General features: G+C 37.8%; 2 protein-coding genes and 1 long non-coding RNA gene across 12 annotated transcripts in view; 1 reads left to right on the forward strand and 2 right to left on the reverse strand.

Moving 5' to 3' along the window:
• Lrba (LPS-responsive beige-like anchor) overlaps window positions 1-21323 on the forward strand; it is a 559239-nt gene that overhangs the window by 307343 nt on the left and 230573 nt on the right. For 5 of the 9 annotated variants that reach the window (XM_006502347.4, XM_006502349.4, XM_006502350.4 and 2 more), the window contains exons 38-40: window positions 1287-1447; window positions 9105-9251; window positions 11777-11913. In XM_006502347.4, coding sequence (XP_006502410.1) covers window positions 1287-1447; window positions 9105-9251; window positions 11777-11913 — 445 coding nt within the window. The remainder of the gene's footprint in view (window positions 1-1286; window positions 1448-9104; window positions 9252-11776; window positions 11914-21323) is intronic. The other 4 variants (XM_006502351.4, NM_030695.2, NM_001077688.1 and 1 more) reach the window with 1 other exon arrangement.
• On the reverse strand, window positions 711-20799 carry Gm31677. Of its 2 annotated transcripts, XR_375777.3 has the most exons (5): window positions 20236-20799; window positions 19970-20028; window positions 18153-18216; window positions 1744-1993; window positions 711-1389 (listed from the first exon to the last, which is right to left on the reverse strand). It is a non-coding gene; the product is annotated as a predicted gene, 31677 (long non-coding RNA). The 2 variants fall into 2 exon arrangements; XR_375778.3 differs by lacking the exon at window positions 1744-1993 and having other exon boundaries at window positions 20236-20792.
• Window positions 15252-17485, reverse strand: Mab21l2 (mab-21-like 2). The gene has a single exon (NM_011839.4). The coding sequence runs from the start codon at window positions 16891-16893 to the stop codon at window positions 15814-15816; it is 1080 nt and encodes a 359-aa protein (NP_035969.2). The 5' UTR covers window positions 16894-17485; the 3' UTR covers window positions 15252-15813.

Raw genomic sequence — 21323 nt, forward strand, 5'->3', positions numbered from 1 at the left:
GTTACAAACCTCTTTTTATAGACAGTATCTTTAAAACATTAAAACAATGTTGACTTTATTTGGGTGTTTGGGATCGTCAGCTGGTAAAGAGTATTAATTTGTCAAAGCTGACAGGTACAGTTTCATTAGCTCATGAAATACAAGTAAGTTCTTTGGTTTTTATTAGTCATTCCTGCAAAAGTTTTAATTATGAATATGTTTTTATTTCATTTTTTGAAACTCATAGGTTTTCATGCTGTACATCTTTAGTGAATAAAAATATTCTCCAGAGACTTTTTTCTCTATGTAACAGAAATAAACCACTATATTAGTATTTTCCTTATAAAATATTTTTCAGCATGCTAGGACGTGGGTATTTAACAGCAGAGAACCTTGACATTTATGTGTTGCCATAGAAAAGATCTATGTAATTGGGGGAAATATCATAGAACTTGGATTTTAAAAAATAAATTTCTAAAAGTATGCTTTCAATATAGTAATTATTGCACATCATATAGCATGTAGTTTTTAATTAAATAGAATAACAGGCTACATAAAACAGAAATTCAATCTGATTTGCTTGAAAATAGATTGCTGTTTCACTCCACAAGAATGGTTTATTTAAAAACAGTAAATGGAAAAGAAATGCATTTTCTTGTGTTGTTCTAAGCCTCAGGGGCTAAATGTAATGAATATTTTAAGAGATTATTTTAATTAAATTCCTGCACATCTAAACAGAGTAATATTTTATTATCACATACATAACCATGTAACTGAGATATTCATTAAAGTTAACACTTTCTGGACCACGAATTCATCGTATGATTTACTGACCTTGTGCAAAAAGGCACAAATTAGGAAGAAAAATGAAGGGGGACAGACTTTGATTAATATAGGTAATGCTATACCATATTTATAATAGCCTTTTCCCTATTCTGGTTTATAAATGCAGCCACAGAGAAAGGTGCCCTGCTGAGGCTGAAATGAGGCTGAGATCAGAGCACATGCCACGAGAGTGTGGGGAAACTGATCACACTGTCAGCAATTCATTTCAGAATGATGTATTTAGTGCTCATTTCACCTTCCAAGAAAAGGAAAGGAGTTCCTTAGACTGGAAGGTGATGTTGTTATTTTCAAGGACATACCTAAGTTAAAGATTGCAGAAGCAGAGTGTGAGATGCAGGGAGAATTAAGAGGAAGGAGAGGGGGGAAAGGCAGAGCAAACAAGGAGAGCTCTATGCAGAGAGTCAGTGCTTCCACGCTGTTTGATAATTGCTAACATATGTGGCGTCTCTGTTTCATTGTAGTCGTCCTCGTGAGTTCTGGCGCCTTGACTACTGGGAAGATGACTTGAGGCGCCGGCGACGATTTGTGCGTAACCCTCTAGGATCGACACATCCTGAAGCGACACTAAAAACAGCCGTGGAACATGGTCAGTGTTTAAACCATTCCTTGCCAATAGCAGCAGGTACAGTACTTGGTGATGAAGAGCATAACTTCTTAAATACATAGCACAGCAGAATGTCTAACAGCACATTTCACAGTGTCTTACCCCACAAAGGTTAGGGGGATACATTTTGTATAGGATCCCAGGAAATGATGGTGTCAAATATGTTTATTTGTTACAGTACAAATACAACACTTAGGAACATAAACCCATTGTTTCAGAATTTGTCCTTTTAAGCAACATATTCAGCTTTGAGTAAATTAATCCTTCAAGCCTGACTTTAAATCCATGAGCATAAGAAACATAGATTTACAAACCAAATGGTTTCCAGCTTCTATCTGGTACGTGTAGCTCTCCTCCAGCCGTGGGTTGACAATGACTGTCCACGAGCCTCGGTACTCGCTGAACCTTGATTTACAGGTGGGATTGATGACTCGGGGACAAGAGAATAGACATTGTCATATGTTCCTATTCTGTACCACCTCGTTTTCAGAGCTTCACAAAAACATTTCCTCCTTTTGTTATGATGCACACGATGGTGATTCAATTTATGTAGAAGTCTGATAGCTGAAACAATTGCAGAAGGTCTTTTGCATTTGAAAATACACTTTCTTTAATCAGAGAATGACCCTTGCTATTTTATAAAATTCTAAAAGCCAGTTAAACATATTAATGGGGAAATGCCCCTCTCTACGTTAAAATTACTTTGCTTAAACAAAGTATAAGGTTGTTAAGATAGAAATAGTCCTCCCCCTCATTAGGATATTAGTTTAACATGCTGTAGTTTGTGATGAAATGACAATGAATACCACAATTAAATGAATGTAAAATTATAGTCAGTAAAGATAATAAGAATTTCCATTGATTTTTATTGTTTCTAGCTGGTACAAAGAAATTACATGTGCTTATGTGGTCATGTTTCAATGCAGGTGATGATATTAAGAATTTAGATTAAAAATCTGTAGTCTTGGGTTTGGCCTCAGTCAGGCCATTTAACCTCTTGCACTCATCCTTAAAGAGCCATTTCTGGAAGAAAATGTCCACAATATGTCATCAGATATAACACCAAATGTGACATCAGTCTGTTAAAATAAATGATCATACCGAGAATAGTCAATAACAAAGTGATCTAAAAGCAGTAATAGTCTCAGGGCCTATGTCTTCAACTACAGGGGGTGGGAAGGGGACATGATGAAGAAGTAATTAGGCTACTTCGCTGTGAGGTTTATATTCTTTTGTGTGGTGGCATAGATTCCATAGTTACATATTTCCTCTTTTTTTAAGCTTTGGGTTTTTTTGGGGGGTGTTTTGTTTGTTTGTTTTTGGTTAATAATACTTTTCATTAAGAAACCCTTGTTTGCATTTTATCCTTTTCAGCCACACAGATAGGTGTGTTTAAAATTTAAAATTTAATAACATTTTTTTTCATTCTAAACTCTTATTTAATAGATGTGAGTTCTGGTGTCTATGTTAACAAAAATATATCGTTTCCTTTTACATCAGGAAGGGTAGGATTTCTTTTGTAAACTGCATGTTGGAAGCTGATTTTTCTTTATTCAGCTTCCCAGAGAAATTCCATTAGCAGAAAATACCAGTAACTGAATTCAAAATATAGTAGTATAGGTTAAATACAGAGTCATAAAGTACATTTTACCATTTTGAAGTATTATGTAATTCTTACTGGATAAATTTTAATTATTGTTGAACTTCACCTTTTAAAATAAACTGTTAACTTTCTAAATTCTAAGCACCTGCAGTAATACTAATTAGTAATACATAATTAAAACTTTCATTCTGATTTAGGCACAGCTGTCATTATTCTTATTATAGATATTAATTAAATATTAATACAATATTATTTATCTTTATTTGGCTGTATTTGATAGAATTAAGATATTTTAAGCAATTCTATCATTTACTAATATCTTACATAAATTGTATAATGATTAATCATAAAATTCATGAAGCATCTATTTTTTAAAAAGCATATAAATCGGTAGCTCAGTAGTGTTAGAATTAAGATATAAATTATGTTTAATATAACATGTTTAATAATATGTTAAATACTATTTAGGACAATCTTTTATAAAAATATGTAAGCTATAATTCATTCTTTGTATGTTTTTGGTATCTTTAGTGACAAAGCACATGATTACATACAAATGTTACTATATTTGATATCAGTTTAATTTATGCTAATATATTCTATAAGGAAAGAGCTTAATTTTTAACTTGATTCTATGAAATCAAATAACTTATCAAATTGACATTCAATCTTGATCTTGTGTTAATTATGGTATTTAGTCTTTGAATAATTCCCAAAACACAATGGAAGCTATCAAACATAAGACTCATGTATGCAAAATAAAACATTTGTTCTGGCCAAAAGCAATTAAAATTATAGTTATACATGTATACATACTATAAAGTTCAGTGTTGAATTTAGAAATAGATGTTTCCATGGCTGCTTTGTTAGTGTTGTATTGCTTCATGACTTTTATTTATAATTTATTTAACAAAAAAGACAAACATTTTTAAAATGTAGATTCTTAGAACTTCTTGAGCTGCATTATCATTGCTAAAGGAAGGCATCTGAATAGAAGTGCCATTGGATATTAGTGATGGATTTTGGCAGTGCGAGCCATCTTTTTTATAGATTGATTTGGTTTGAAGGAAAGCCTCTGGTGTAATAGTGGCAGAGTAAATACCTGAAGAGTGATGTTCTCTGTTGGTGCGATCAATACCAGCCCCATGACTCTACTTCTGGCTACCTTCTAGTTAAAAACAAATTTTTTAATTCTGACAATTTAATTGCCCTTCCCAAGTTCACATTAACTTGCTTGGGGAAAAGAGCTTTAGGTAATTTTTCAAGCAGAGACCCTCCAAAGTGGTTATTTATAAAAGTCGTGTTATAATGGCAGGTTCTTGTAACTTTGCAGAAACTGTATCATGATTTAAAATTAAAGTAAATATTTTATATTATGATTAAATGTTATTTGTGGATAGTAACATCAGCAAGAAAAGATAGGCATTTGGTTCTTGACATTTTATTCTATTTATAGTTTTAAAATGTCTTAGAAATCTGTCATAATGGTTCCTCTCATATTTCCAATGCATGGAGTCCTGTGTGGCACTTAAGATCTGAGCATTTTATATCTAGAAGGATCCTAAGGCTCAATCAAGTCTTGTCTAACTTCTTCTTTAAAGATAAAGAAAACAGAGTTAAGAAAGGGCTAATGTGATTCTTGGAGTGTACCAAGACTACAGCCTAGGTTAACTGAGGAGTGATCAGATTTTCATGGCAGTATGCATTGTCTTCAAAAGTTTATTGTTCGATAGAATGGAATTTTTTTTCCTTAAAGCCATGTAAAATATGTTTAGATAGTAAGAAGATATTTTTTAATTCAACTGGTTAGCACCAGAATATGATTTAATTCAAGACATTTTTATTTTGTAAAGAGTGTGCATGATGATGGAAATTTATGAGGGATATTTAACATAGCTTTAAGAATATGTTGTTAATGTATAGAATGATACTAATAATTTGGATCCCTAGGAATGTCAAACCATGGAAAGATTCTAAATGAGATCCTTTTTCTGGTAATTTCAGCAATATTATTTACTATTGTTTCCTTTATAGGTTCAGTGTGCACTAGATTCTCTATCTAAAATTTACAGAGAATCCAACATCATTAGGATATGTGCTGGGATTATTTTTTTAAAAAATTATTCTTTGTACTTTCAGGCAGTTTTTCTAGAGTACATTTTATTGGCTAGAAACCCTAAGGAGATTAACTATAGTGGAGGTCTAATTAGATCAAGATAATAGTTGACTAAGATACTCTTTATTTGTCGCTGTTCAGAATACAGTTAAACTATTTGCTTTACAACACATTTCATGGCTACCTATATCATATTATGTATTTTTGATGTCATACCTATAGCTCGATTGTAATTTCATTTTCTGAAGCTAAGTAGGTCTTTCTTAACACATAAACATCTTTCCCTGCGACACTAGAGACTCCTTGTTTCCTGCTTAGTGGATGTTTAAAAGGGGATTCATAAGTTGTAGATAAATATTTTCCTATGTTTATTGTTATTATATTTCAATCTTACTTACCTGTTCTGTGTTGTATAGATAAATCATTTCATATCCATATTGTACTCCTAAGAACCCGAATTTTATATTTTGAGGACAAGCCTTTCTTTTAGACTTTGCTTAGCTTCAGTGAAGTAAAGATATGTTAATGTACCACTTTGGATAAGCTTCTTTAATTCTGTATAACAATGGAATTAATTATTAAGTTAGCATAAATATTAAAATGAAATATGGCATTAGATAACTGTATCAGTTAAATTATTAAAATATGAACAATGGTCATGTTCATTAAAATTTTTTAATAGCATAAGTATCTGACTTGCAATTTTAATTTGAACTAAAAGTAAGATCTAAACTTCATCCAATTAGGCTTTTAGACTTCAGAATATTTGATACTTATTTATAATTGTTGATTGCCTAAAAAAGCAAATGAAGGATAAAATGACATCTTTCCCTAGAACATATAAACATGATAATTATCTTTTATTTTATGCTTGGGAAAGTTTTGTTCTAATTTTGAAGGTAAAAAAAAGTTCTTTAGCAGAAAGCTATTAGACCACTGAGAATTGCAGACCAGCGCATGTGGTGTGTATTAGGGTACTGTTGGTAATTTTACTGCTGCTAGCTTCAAATCCTCAAGGGGGAGTTAATTACAGGAAAGCCATTCTAAATATCAGTAAGCTGCATATTTTCTATGACAAGAGGTTTTTCAGTTGAGATTGAACAATTCCAGAATCTGAGCCTGTAAAAATAAGTAAATAAATAAATTAAAGTGGGTGTTTGTATGCATTGAATACAGTTTAGTACAGAAATTTTTGTCATGAAACTATTTAATTCAAAAGGTACCTTGTTTTACCATGAGTCAGCGTGATGAGAACATATTTAAAACTTTCAAATCCCAGTTGGGAGGTATAACACATTATATTTTTAGTAGCCATTTAAAATGAATGAATTTATTTACCGAGCTATTTTAAACCATTGCACATTGCTACCAAATGTAATTGTAATTGTAAATGTTTGCAGATTAAACAGTTTTCTTTTTCAAATAAACTTGGTGTACCTTGGGATCCATATGGCCAAGATCCTATAGGATATAACAACGTGATGCTGTGTCTCTCATGTATTTGATATCAGGCAAATTTGGGTCATGATTATTTTTACTAGTTGTAATTCTTACTTTGTCTTTTAAATTCACTATGAGAATCAAAGAATTAAATAAATCTTTAATTTAGCAACATTCATTGTTGCACACTAGCTTTTCTTTTCTGTTGCTCTCTTCTGTCTAAGAGCTGGTGCAGCACAGACCTCAAACTCTGGTACCACCATGGCTGGGTCTGCATCTTGACTGTAGTTATCATGGCTCCTTATACCTGAGGCAAATGATATAACCTCTCTGAATCTGTTTTCTTATCTGAAATTGAGGAATTACCCGGTTTCTAAGAATTAAATGAGTTAAATATGTAAAATAATTTGAACACTCTGTGGCATATGGTAAGTGCTATGTAATATCCTTGTTAGTAGTATTTTTGCTTTGAAGAGAGTTATAAATCATGAAAATGAAGGGGATGCAGAGCGCCAGTTCAGTAACAAAACCTAACTGGCGAATGTGTAGCGAAAGCTCAGATGAGTCTTCCCTTTTAGACTTCTCAGTGGTCAGGCTTTTGTTTTTGTTTATTTAGTCAGGTTGATTATGTTTGAAAGATCATGTTGTTATTAAGACAAATTTTACTGTAGTGTAGGGAATCTATATGCACTTAATTTAAAGATAAAGAACCATAATGTTGCTCCAATAGTTAATTGGTACATTTCCTTTAGGTTTGGAAAATATAAAGCAATTTCAACGTTAAATACTAAATGTTTAATATTAAACTTTTCAAATACTTACTGTTTCTACATTTGTGCATCTTACTATGTTCTTTTAGAGAGTGAAAAAACTGAAATTTTACTTACCTGTAGAATGCACTCAAAGCTAATTACTTCCCATGACTTCCTTATTTAATACAAAAGCCCAAAATTCTATTTAGTTCCATAAATACTGCATGTTAATGAATTGCACGATTAAACCATTAAAAAATAACAAATAAACGTTTTACCATGACCCTGATCTATAGCCATATCCAAAGATACTTTGATCTGCTGAGATTAGCAGGTAACAACACACAAGAGCAGTTTGTTAGAATCAATTCTGTAGGTAAACAGCCACTCCAAGCAAGTGACTCTCAACCTTCCTAATTCTGCGACCCTTTAATACAGTTCCTCATGTTGTGGTGATTAACCATAAAATTATTTTGTTGCTGCTTCATAACTGTAATTTTGATACCTTTATGAATCGTAATATAAATATCTGATATGCAGAATATCTGATATGCGACCCCAAGAGGTTGCAAACCGCTGCTCTAAACCCAGGCTTTATTCTCCTTTGGGTTTGAGCCTTATATCTGGGCTGAAATGGTGGGGCAAAAAGCCTAACCATCGAATTTCCACATCAATAGCTCTAGCCTGGGTGGATCAGGTGCTTCACCTCCCGGGTTTTCCCTTGCTAGAAACCCCTTCCTGAATTTTCCCTTCTGTGTCAACCTTCAAAGAAATTGAAGGTTAGGAAAGAAACATCATTTCTTGAGCTTTACAAACAAGCCCTAGCTGCTTGTCTCCCCGATCTCCCCCACCCCCCACCCCCCTGAGAAAACTGCACCAGAGTGGCGCTGGAGAGCAATGTGGGGTTCGGGTGTTCCGCCTTCCAGCTGCAGGCTGACTCATTTCTTTGGTTCCATTGCTCCTCCTTCCCTGGCCTTGCTGCCTAGTCCTGAGGCCACAGGAGGCTCTTTGCCCAGAAGCCTCTCTGCCTACTGTTCTGTTATGATTGCCCCCGGGGTGTCTTAGCCCTTTAGTTTAAACAGCAGAGGGGGGAGTGAGGAGCCTCTGCTTCCTTGCTACAATACCCCCCTCTCAATATTTGTGTTAGTGTTGCGGGCAGGGGAGGATGTGTAAAAATGTGGGAGAGGGCCCTGGGCAGGAGGAGTGGGAATGAACAACAGAATGCTGCTGCTGGAACTTTTATTAGTATCCCAGAGGGCTTTGAGGTTTGGGCCTTCATCCTCATTGGCTGGTGTTCGTCCCCAAGCCTTGACCACTCTTCTGGACACTCCCTGACCCTTTCCAAATACACGCCAGTGTAATATATTCAGTGAAATGAATTGCTACTCACTATTTTTCCATGTTAAATAAGCATTGTTTCCTAGACTAGGTTCTGCTTTTTCCCACTAAGGGAACAAATTGTGGGGGAGGGGCGCTGCTTTGGGATCCTTTCCTGCCCTAACTATAAGTAAATAAATGGCAGGGTGAGCAGTGCAAGGGTCAGATTTAATGGGATTAGGGTGCTTGTTCAGGGTAACATTACACTAGCTTGGGGAATCGAGTTTGTCAGAAGGAGCGTGTGTGCCATCCCGGTCACTTTACCCAGTGTGGGTAACTGTATAAAAGATTGGCCATCTCTGGCTACCTACCCTTTCTGCAGCCCTACCCCTCTGCCAGAGTGTTTCTTCAGGGCTGATGGACAGCTTTGTTTCCTTTTCATTTCAGCTGCAGATGAAGACATCCTTGCTAAAGGAAAACAGTCCATCAAGAGTCAGGCTTTAGGAAATCAGAACTCTGAAAACGAGGCCCTCCTGGAAGGCGACGACGATACTCTGTCATCCGTGGATGAGAAAGATTTAGAGAATCTTGCCGGTAATTCAGTGGCTGCGCAGATATTTCAGCTGGCTCTGGGACAATGAGCATCTAATTACTTACTTTTTCAGCTGTGACCACTGGGACTACCAAGCCTACATCCACAATTATATTAACTAGAAATTGGTTTTGTTCTTCCCAATGTTTCTCCCTTCATCTTCTATAATTGCTCTTGTTTTTTCTTCTTCTCAGCCCTCTGATCTTCCTGATCTTTTTCTTTTATATATAATTTCCATTGAAACAAAAAATATTAAAAGCAGCTACAACAGAATTGCTTCATGCAGCCTTTGGAAGTTGCCATACTCTATAAAATGAGGTTTATAAGTGAAATTCTGCCCATTGTTTGTAAACAAAGCTTGGAGGCAGTTTGCTTTAAACATAGACTTTTAGGGAAATACTGAATATACATGTAAGTCACTCAAAAACTGAGCCTCAGAAATTCCTTGGGAGTCACACATTTTTCATAGTATAGGACTTTTGATTTATATTTAGGAGATTCTCAGTTTTATTTTTCTTTTGGAAAAAAAAATTCACTTGTTTAGCCTGAACTTTTATCCATAGATGACTTTTTAACTTTAATGTCTGTGATTTTTTTTATTATTGCTATTATTATTATTGTTGTTGTTGTTGTTGTTGTTGTTTCATGAGGAAAATATGAAAACGCACATAGTTTCTATATGTGAAAATTACATAGTTTTTATTGCAATGAATTTAAGAGAATAGTCATTTGAAAGCTTTTATTTGGCAATATACCTCCAACCTTGTGCTGCTATGAAAAATGAAAACAAAGCTGGAGGCTGATTACCCTGTTTGATGACCATAAACCTCTCAACGTAGAATAAAATTAATTGGAGTGCGTTTGTTAAGGGGTCTGTAGTGGGAATGGGGGTTAAGGAGGATGCTGTTGTTCTGGTATTTTCCTTCACATCTCCTTATCCATCTCCTTTTTTTTTTTACTTTACCCCTATTCTTATGACTAACGATATGTTCTCACGGTAATAGAGGTGAAAGGGAGTTTAATTATATAATCTTGACAATGGCAATGGGATTAAGAAGTAATCCACACTAATAAAGTGGTGCGGGTTAGAAATGAAGTGGAAATTGTCAGGGGTCTTCTGCAGAACCTAGGCTGCCCCAGCTTCTGCAGCTGTCTGCTTACCCTGTAATTGAATGTCTGAGAATGATTGAAAAAATGTTATTTCTTCTCAGGATTACATGCTAATGTACAGAGGGCAAAAGGAGACAGCAAAAGAACACATAGCTGCTTATTCCATCCATTTACAGGGATGAGCTCTGGGAAATCATGGCTGTTCTGACGCCTCTGCTCCCCATCTGCAAACACAATGCATTTGTACATTGGGAATAGAGGGCAAAACCTGCTCTGATCTCTGCAGAGCATCCCTTCCATTGTCCTCCTGGCACACATTAAGATTGATGTGAGATTAAGGACCATCGCACTTCAAACAATCGATGGAAATGTCAATTCATCTGAATTTTGAAACACTTATTCATCCATTGATTACCTGAATAGGTGCACCTTGTTTATAGGCACTATATTAATTCAGAATTACACATGCCACTCTTCTCTTTGGCTGTTTGTTTGTTTTTTAAAAAACAAAACAAAACAAAACAAAACAGGATTTGTCCAATGAGAAATTGTAGATTTTCAAATTCTTTCTTAATCTATCTCTAAGTATATATGTATTATATAATTATGTTCAGCTTATTTTAGGGCTAGCTCTAATGTACTTTAAGCTGTTCTGTCTATAGTGCATCTATTGTTTTCAGTAGCAGTCTGATTTGTCTCTTTGATAAGCCCTGTGGAGATTTGATTATTCCAATAAAAATTCATTCACTTGGAAACCCACCCTCCAGCTGTTTACTCCCAGAGTCCCTGAACTACACTAATATTAGATTTGGAGGCACTGAGCAATATTTAACAGTGGAGAGGACTCTTTGAGAAGAAATATTTTTACCAGTCTTATATGGGAGGCAAGTTAGCATAGAAGAGGTTTTGTATAAAACTGATGCAGAATCTTTATCACAGAAAATGGTTTATCAGAGGATTCCCAAACACTTCACTCTTAAAAGCTAGTCTTTTTGTGTTCATGTCTCAGCCAAGCTCTGAAGTCACCTCTGGCCTTGGAAGCCTATTGAGGCCTCCTTGCTCCTGGTTGTTATTCCATGTTGTTGGTAGCCTGAGGCAGGCTTTCTAAATGGATGTACTTATTTAGGCAGTGCCTCCTTCTTACCTAGAGATTAGACCAACATTTTACACACTCCCTGTAAGATAATTGCTTCTTAGCTTACTATTATCGTTAACTGCCTGTTATAAATCTTATAGTATGAGAATCTGAACTTTGCATCTTCAGAGATAGATTCTGTATGGGCAGAATAGAGAAGTGTATAGCTTAGCAATGTTGTACTTAGAAGCAAGAATTTTCAAACATTAAATAGTATTTTTGATCAAATTTGAGTTTTGAAATTTTTTGATTCTTATATGGCTTCTTTTTTTCTCTTGGCAGGTCCTGTTAGCCTGAGCACCCCAGCTCAGCTTGTGGCCCCCTCTGTTGTAGTAAAAGGCACTCTCTCTGTCACTTCCTCTGAACTCTATTTTGAGGTGGATGAAGAGGATCCCAACTTCAAGAAAATTGACCCAAAGGTGAGAAGATGGGGAGGGAAGGGGTTATTTATTTATATATCTTGTTATTATGGGTTAGTGTGTTCTACAAATTAAAATTGGAATTGGTAAAATCTCATAAGCTTAGTTCAAAGCTCTTGCAGAACTGCCTCTGCTTGCTACAAAGCAGTTATCAGTTCCAGCTTAAGACTCTTTTACCATCTTGTTAGATTACTGACGTTCATTTAAATTCAAAAACAATTCCCACTTAATTGCATTTATCATTAGTTCTTCAGGGGAAGAGACCTCGGGGAACATTGTCTATAAATATATTCTGCCTGAAGGGGTCCAAAGTGAATTAAGCAACAAAAATTCAGTGAGCTTGAGAGTAGAATTGTTTTGTTTAGCCCTTATCTTTTCTGGATATAACACCAATATATCATTATGCTTGCTTTGTCCCCATAGCTTACTATTCTTTGGTGCACGTGAGCGTATTCTGCCAGAGTGTGATACCTCTGTTTCCCATTACCTGTGGTAGCTTTTACAAGGCACTGCATAATTTCCTATTCTTAAATGAAAATGTAATTTCCCCTTTCAAAGGTATTTTGATTACTTTTCAGACCATGGCAATTTTACTTTACTTAGAAACATTTCTGTTTTTTAACACAGTCATAAAGCCAAAATAATGTTGATTTTATGAAAGTAAGTACTATAATTTGTTCTGAGAGGAAGCAGTTTATTGAAAAATAACCAAGTAAGTGTCCTGTAGAAAGAGTAGTGGTTTAAAATGGAATAATTAATTTTACTGGCTTGTAGTGTGTGTGTGTGTGTGTGTGTGTGTGTGTGTGTGTGTGTGTGTGTGCGCGCGCGCGCGCACATGCGTGCCCATGCGGGTGCATGCGTGCAGTATGTACATATTCTATTTATTGGTAGCCTCTTCTGTTTTGGAATCATGTGGAATTGTGAAATCTTTCTAATTTGGAAGTATTTCTAAAAAAACTTTTGAGAAAAAATAATGTTATAATTTTGTTGAGCTTTACAAACAATTTCTTATCTCAGCCATGTTTGCTTTAAGTACTTTGTTTCCATACCACTGTCTGTATCAGGAAGAACTTGCTGGAACACATGAAAAGAAAACCACGAGAGAACTGGTTAGTTACAGTTAGATAAATTAGTGACTCTGGTACAGAGAAAACTTGAATTCTGAACTTTTATCACCTCAAAATGTTTTCTACTTTGTCTCATGGCTAAAGTATATGAAAATATATTATAAATTCATTATGAAAGGCTACCAAAATTATTTAAACTCTGATTCCTGACGCTTCAGAACTTCAGAGAGACTGAGACTTCATTCAGAATACTTTACTTTTGGGACATAGTTTAAAGTCTAAAATCTAATCAATGGTGTTTAAAAACTTTTTTCAAAATTAAGATCTTTGTCAGCCTTTGAGAACAGGTTCTTTGAAGCTATTTGTTCTTTTATAGGAAGCTGTAGCTTTTAAGTTTTTTTTGTCTTTCTGTAGCATAATTACATTAGTTTTCTTTCTCTGTTGCTTGTAAAACATAAGATATTTTACCTTAATCATGAAATTTGTCTTGTACTGAAACCTTCCTAGTTCTCCAGACATCAACATATTTGAAATTAACTTCAGCAAATTATTGATAGAATATTTGATTTAATATTGACATTAATGCTAAAAGATATTTTTATTGTAAACACTTTTCTTGACTACATTTTTAACATTAAAACCTTTTTTAAAACTTGCATTAAATAAGGATGTGAGGATATCAAATTGGGTTGTTTTTTCTTGTCAATACTTAGTAACTTTTTCATAAGTAGTTGGAAGAAGCGCTGTTCCGTGCTACACATGCTTTTTCTTGTGCATGAGTCATTTTTTAAGAAAGCATTTTAACCTTTTACACCAAATACTGTGCTTTAAATGATTTGTGTACACCTCTGAGTAGCTATTGCTTTATATTTTCAAACATACTCCTTTGAAAATTTTCTTAAAATTCAGACCTTCTCCTTAAGAGGATAAATTGTTTTATTGTTCAAAATAATTAGTGAGTGCACTGAATTAATGAGTTTGTTTTTATTTTTACAAGAAGACACAACATACACACACACACAGACACACACACACACAGACACACACCCGGTACTAAGTACATTGAAAGGTCAAAGGTATTTTCAAAGTAGGTAGCCCCTAAGCTTATATTTTTGACACAGAATTACTTTTCCCAGGGCAGCCTGAGCTTATGCCTGTTCTGTCAAGTGACCTGGTGCTTCAGAGCCCTGGGAGCTTCCCAGGGCTCAGTAATCTTAGTCCTCCTGTTCTTAGCCCCACGCGCCCCTCCCCCACCCAGACTTCTCCTCTGAATACTGCCTTGTACAACATTTTCTTCTATATCTTTCACTTATAGATTAAAAAATAGATGAATTTAAAAAATAAAATTTAAATATTAGAGGTAGTATTTAACATATTCTGTTCCTTTACTTCACATGGTCAAATCTTGTCCTTTGGCCAGAAAACAAACCAGTTTCTTTAGGATATTTTCAGTTTTCCTAATTATTTTTTATTCCAAACAGTTATTTTATTGCATGTAAAAGAAATCTTATCAGAGTTGAAACATTGAAATGAGTCTATGGGATTGTTACCTGAGAAAGCAGAATATGGAAGGTGCTTTTCCTATTTCTAAATTTTTGGAGTAATTATTTAGGTCATAAAATAGTTTTAAGACCTTTATATATAGGTAGATTCAAAATAATTTTTGAAATTTAATTAAAATGATACTGTTTATTGCATTCATAACTAAATCATTAAAAAACCAAAGTAGTTATAAATCTGAATTGTTCATATTACCAGTTGCTAGAGGAGAGAAATATTGCAGTGACTATTTTATTATTTTTGGTGTCTTTGATTTTCTTGCTAATTTTATTTATTATTACTAGTTGAAACTTAAAAAGAATAGTTGAAGAAAGAGCATGACATGACTTCATTCTTTAAAAGCAATTTTAAAAACATTTAGAACTAGATTTTAAAAAACCTTACAGCATTAAAAAAATCCTGATATAATTTTAAATAGGCTTTTTTATTATTTTAAATTTTAGGATTAACAATATATTGTTTCACACTTTTCTTTTTTAAATATTGCTATTAACATAAAATATGTGTTATATTGAGTAAAATACTTATTTTACTTTTTACTAAGGATTTTGGGGGAGATTTATATAATTAATTCTCCAGAATATGCTGTATTTTAAAGTTTGCAAATCAGAGTTCAAATGGAAGCTTCCTGTATTTAGTTCAAGTTCACATCTTGTAAGTTAGAAAGTGATCTCATCTGCCTTCATTCAAGAACAATCCGCAAGCAGCCAATTACAATGTAAAGTAATATTTTTATTACTGGTTTACTGGTTTCAACAAGACATTTTAGGGCGGGGGTTAGGGGTGCAAAAGGAGGAGGCAGGGGCACATTGACATTGGCACTGAGACACATTTCACATCAGTAAAACTTTGTAAAAGAAATTTCACATATAGTTAAATAATTATTTTCACTTGGTGACAATCACGCAAGCAACCCAAAACAAGGAGGGGCGGGCGTAAAGAAGGAAAAGAAGGGAAGCTACTATACATTGATTTGAAAAATGTACCTTGGGTTTCATTTTGTGTTCGCAAAGCCGGATTGCTTCTTTTGTGCGATCTTTAAATTCACATTGTTTGGAAGGAAACGATCATTTTTGTGCAAGAATGTTATTTTTGGGGTGGGGGGGTTGGTTGGTTTGCCCTCTTTTGTTTGCTTCTTAATTAGGATGTCTTCTGCCTACTCCCGTTCTTTCAGGTGATTTACATAAAAGTTTGTGTTTCGAGTTTTTGCTGTTGTTGTGTGTTCTGGGAGAGCATGCCCATTTATGTTGCTTTCCACGCAGTCGGCAGCACTCTATAGTTTGTCCAAGCTTTTGGGATTGGTGAGGATTTCCCTGGCCAATCTCCAGGTCTGCTTGGCAGCGCTCTCCAGGGCCGAGTGGGGCTTACCCTGGAAGAGGTCGAGGTTGGGCAAAAAGTAGTGAGGGCAGCGGCGGCACTGCAGGCAGGAGATGAGCTGTAGCAGGATGCCGTTCAGACGGTCGCCCAAGCAAGCCTCGTCCCAGTCCGTTTCCCTCGGGTGTTTCTCGCACTCGTACAGCAGCAGCGTCTTCATGTGGTAGTTATTGAGCGGCTGGCCAGGCAGCTCCAGGTGGCGGTCCCGCAGCGTCTTCAGCACCGAGAGGCACTTGTTTCTACAGCCGCCCATCAGCAAGCGGTTCTCCGCCTCACCGAACTGCAGCACCCAGGCGTCGCTTTCTGCGGAGCTCTGCTTGCCAGTCAGCGAGTAGCACTCCTTGGAGAGCAAGTTGAACCCTTCGGCCTTGACCTCCGCCACCCGATTGGGGCCGGGCCAGGGGATGTGGGGCATAGGCCACTGTGCCGCGCTGCGAGGCCAGATCCCGGTGCACTTGAACGCTGGGGTGATTTGCACCACGTAGCGCTCCCTGATGCGCAACTTGACCTCACTAGTGTCGGCGATCATCTTGACCACGTCCCGGTAGCTGCACTTGTCCACCGCCTGGGCTACTAGTGTCTGGAAACGCGAGCGGATCTTGCGCGCAGAAAGGTAGCCAGACGCTGTGATGAACTCGACCCAAAGAGACATGCTCCGCTTCCGCCCATCGCTTAGTTTGAGCACGGCACAGCCGGGCAGAGATCCGTCGTCCACGAAGTTGAAGACTCCCATCTGGTTGAGGTAGAGTACCACCTCGAACTCGGTGGGCGAGATTACCTCCAGCCCCTCGTAGCGGGCGTCAATCTCACTCAGAGAGCTGATGAAGCGGGGCTCTTGCACCTCCACTTCCTTTAGCACATCCGACACTACCTTGCAGACTTCTCGGATGGTCTTGGCGATCGCAGCCTTGCGCGCCTGGCAGCGCTCGGTGTAGTATTTATTGAGCTGGTAAACCAGCTTGGCCTGAGCGGCGATCATGTTGGGGCACAGGTCCGGGCTGTACACCGGCGTCTCGCAATACGTTGAGGGATCCAAGGCTCACGCACTGGTGGTGGCCCTGCGGCTGTGGAAAGGCGGTGCGTTCCCCCTGAAGCCCCAATTTCACTCTTGCTTTCCACCTGGGCTGACCGGCTGATGATATAGCCGGCTGGCCTTTTCTTTTCCCTCTTTGGAATTTTCTTTTCTTTCTTCCGCAGAAAATTAGAAATAATATTATTTAGGGGGGAAAGTACCTGCAAAAATAAAGACGAGCCTCTCCTTGTGCGGGAGAGATGGATGAAATCGTGAGAGAGAAAAAACTAGGTTACCAAGAGGCTAGGCTTAGATGTCCGCAGCAGCCACGATTGCCCAGATATCTGGAAATGAAGTCTTATAAGTGCCAAAGTAAATTTAAAAATAAGACAAAAACATTCAGTGGTTCATTCTGAAACTTCTCCCTCGATGGTTGGACGCCTTCGCTCAGCGTAGGTGATGCCTTCCTTACCCTCCCCCAAAAGGAAAGTGAAGGATGTAATTAATGCCCGGAGAGCAGCGAAGTACAGCTCAGGCCGCAGCGCACTCTGAGGTTTGCAGACGCCCCGCGCGGTCTCAGCGTGCTAGTCTCCTCTCTTCTCAGGGGGTTGTGTCGTAGCAGTTTTCCTGGCTTCCTACTGGAGGCGTTGTTTGGATTGGGTTGGTTTGTTTGTGGTGGGTTCTTCCTGCCTTTCTCTAGGTGCAAACTGCTGCAAGTTGTTTGATATTCTTTTCTGCCTCGTTATTTATACTTTTGGCCCTAGCAAAATCTATTTTAGTGTGACTAAATCGTTGCTTACGTTGTATCTGGTGTGCAGGTCTAAGGAGTCCGGGTTTTTCCTCTCCTCTGGGTTGCGTTTGCAGTCTCTACCTCATCCCCCTGTCCTCTGATACCTGCCCCCCACACTTCTCTCTCTCTCTCTCTCTCTCTCTCTCTCTCTCTCTCTCTCTCTCTCTCTCTCTCTCTCTCTCTCTCTCCTTAGTTTATGAATGGTTCTGGGCCACCGTGAAGGGGTGGAGCTTCAGTTCCTACAATCCCTATGCAAGCTGTCAGTGCTTTAGCCAATCCGAGAGAAAGAGAGAGAGAGGACAAGCTTGGGACCTCAGCAGCCACCACACTGCACTTGATAAAGGGGGCGTGGGGGGTGAGAAAATGGGACTAGACAGAAGCCAAATGCTCTCACTCGTTTCATAGTCCCATTTTCTTTTTTATCCTCTTTTCTTACCGTTGCAGTGAGGAGGAGAGTCTTCATAGAAGGGATTCTTCTCTGGGTATGGCTGGATCAATTCCTGCAAAGTAGTAGTGCTTTCAGTGAGCTTCACTTTTGGTTTTAAGTCTCTGAACATTCTGCAGAAGGTGCAGACTCTAACAAACTGTCTTTGGCTTGAAGGCAAATGAGAGCAGGAAGGGGAGCTTAAGAAAGGACTTAAATTTTGTAGTCCCCCCCCCCTTCTCTTTCCCTCCCATCCCATTGTTGCCAAGAGCTGGAGAATTGCTGTGTATGTGTAAAGGAGGGGATAGGATGACAGTCTATAACCATAAATCTCTTGTTAGTAATTTCCATATGCTGTTAAAAATACAGAACAGGACAAAAACTACTCCAGATATGTTTTTGATCCTTATTTCATAATTTAGATTTAGCTATCTTTGTGTCATTATTTTACTCTTATAGGAATTTACCAATAACTAGAGAGAAAATATGTGAGTTTTGAGAAACTGTAAGTTTATATATTAGCATACATTACTTGGTTATACTTGCTGATTGAAATAAGCTACCAAAATAGTTTAGACTTAAATTAAAATGAAGGAAAAAAATGAGCCTGAATTCAGGTTTTCTTAATTTTTTAAATACTGTGACGTTAATTGTGAACATATTCTTGGGCAGTACTGGTTTAGAATAATTTTATTTTCATAATTGATTCTTGCTTTTAAAGGAGTTGACTGGGATAAAAATCTATAACTTTACTGTTATTGATTACCCAGATGGCCTTCCTCCTCCCCTGCATCCCACTAAAACTCAGTCGCTCTTGTTCCTTAGAATATGTGTTATCCTTAACAAGCTGTGTGATTGCTGCCTCGTAGGACTTTTGGAAAAACAAGGGCTGCAGCAAGGTGATTCACTTGCTACTGGGAGTTTATCTCAGAATTTAAGATGCCAGGGCTCTCAGTTGTTTTAATACACTCAGGTAGTTAAGGGCTATTTTTAGGTTGATTTGGCAGATAATATTTAAGCCGTGGGTTATGCATAGGGAAAATAAAATCTTTAGCCCGTTTTTTTTTTTTTTTAAAAAGCTGTGTATAACTTTTGTAAAACCCCGTAGGAGAGCTTGACTTGCATTTTTTGAAACCTACCAGAACCTGAATTCAGTTGCTACCGAGAGAGCTAATGTTTCTTTCTACTGGGCATGAGATGCTTGGATCCCTACCCCTTCATTCGTTCTTAGTCTTTGGTGGTCCGGAGGGCTGGAGACTTGACCCGCCTCCACCTTGATGCTAAAGCTCCTTTCTAAAGAGTATTTGGGTTTTTCTTTTTTAAACCAAGCGGGATTTATCGCTTGGGGGCCGTTTTAAGTAGCGAGGAGTTGGGAAGAACCTTGCAAAGTAAGCATCAGAGAGCCTCTGGGACAGTAGTTTCATGGGCGTTCCTAAGAGTGAATGCACTACTAGGCGGCTAGCTGCGGCCAGCGGTTTCCCGCTGGTCAGGGAGGCTTTGGTGCTGCAGGACCCAGACCATGCCATGTAGCCGGGTAACTAGTGCGTTCTATAGTCCCTGCCTTGGAGGTGTTACAGGCCAGAGGGGTGTACTCCCGTGGAGTATGGGACCACAGGGAAAAGAAGCTTGGAACAAATCCCACAGGCAGTGCTGGGCGGGCGGGGACTGGTGGCAAGGCCCAGGTGCAGAGTTCCTCCACATCCTCCAGGGGCCAGATCTGCAGCATGCATGTGGCCAGAGACGCCTGTGCGAACCCTTGTAATTCTGGCTGTCTCAGCTCGGCCTGCCACGTCTTCAAGCTACAGGACACGCGCACCCACTGCATTCACCTCTGCCAGCTTGAGCAAGTTTCCTCACACCCTTGTCCACCGTTTCTCCACTTCTCTTCCTAGAGGCAAGGATGATAAAACGTTACAAATGTTTTGATTTAAAAACAATTCATTACCAATTTACCCTGTCTAAGGTAGATGCTCTAGTAAATAATAAATCAGTTAAACAAAGGCGACTTTAATTTATCGCTGTGGTGCTAATTAGAAACATCATTCGAGCAATAAACTTAAACACTTCCAGCAAACACTGCACCCCTCCCCCTTACCTCTCTCCACTGCCTTGGCTGAGAGCAGGCAGCTTCTGCTGTTTGCGGCTCCTATCCCTGGTTGAATAATTGAAGGGGGAAACGGTATCTGAGGAGGCTATAATTGAAGAGCCCCTGTCACCTCTGCTTTTATGTATGTTGGTGTAGAAGTCCATCAGCAGCTCCTTGATGGTGTATTAAAACGAAGTGGCAGCTCCTTCTGCAGGAGATGCGGTGTTCTATTAAGGAGACCAAGAGAGAAAGAAACTCTAGAGGCTAAAAGCCACTTCAAGTCTTCAGACCGATTGATCTGTATTCTCTTGTTATAATCCGTCTCATCATACTTGAGTTAATGAGGCAAAGGAGGGGGAGTGAAATCTGATGGTCCCTGACAAATTCATTAGGGAGACTGCAGGACATTTTATTTGACTGTTAAACATCTTGTTTGTTTGGTTTAGGCAGTGCCAATATCAGCATGCTTCTGCCCAGAACTGTGGTGTTGGGCTGGCTGGCTGCAAGACATTCCTGAAAGGAAGGAGGGCATGGAGGGTGGCTCCCCCTCCCCCGTGGATTATGGGTAATGCCGAACCTTCAGACTTCCCTGGGCCTAACATTTTCAATCATTACAGTCATGACATCTAGAAATGTATTGAGATGGGCATGTTTTTAGTAACTATAAACTAAAATATGTGCATGTTTAGAACATTAGTCCCTGTTTCTTTAAAAATTGAGTCGGGTTAGATCAATTCCTCCACTCGCTTTTGAGATATGTGGATATTTAAGGTCTATACAGCAGTCAGAAGCGTAAGTTACTCCTTAGTACATCTCATTTTTACCTGATCATAGTTAAACATAGGGAAGTACACTCTTCTTCATCAAAACCAACGGGAGCTGTAAGTTGGAAATTAAAAGGTTACCTACTTTTACAAATTCTTTAAAAGAAGATTACTATCTATTTAGACCTGAGAGATGTTTTTTACAGTTAATTAGCATCAGGACTTTAGTGTGGAGAATAGTGCTAGCTAGGATCAGGTGGTGAGCCTACAGAGTTCTTCAACTGAAAATTCTTCCAGTTGAAAAATAATAGGCAATTAGGCTAGAGTGTTAAC

This window comes from Mus musculus, chromosome 3 (assembly GCF_000001635.26).
Source record: "Mus musculus strain C57BL/6J chromosome 3, GRCm38.p6 C57BL/6J".
Lineage (NCBI taxonomy): Eukaryota > Metazoa > Chordata > Mammalia > Rodentia > Muridae > Mus > Mus musculus.

What these genes read in the sequence shown, in the direction of transcription:
- Mab21l2 (NM_011839.4), bottom strand. Translation starts at nt 16,893, where the DNA reads ATGATCGCCGCTCAGGCCAAGCTGGTTTACCAGCTCAATAAATACTAC.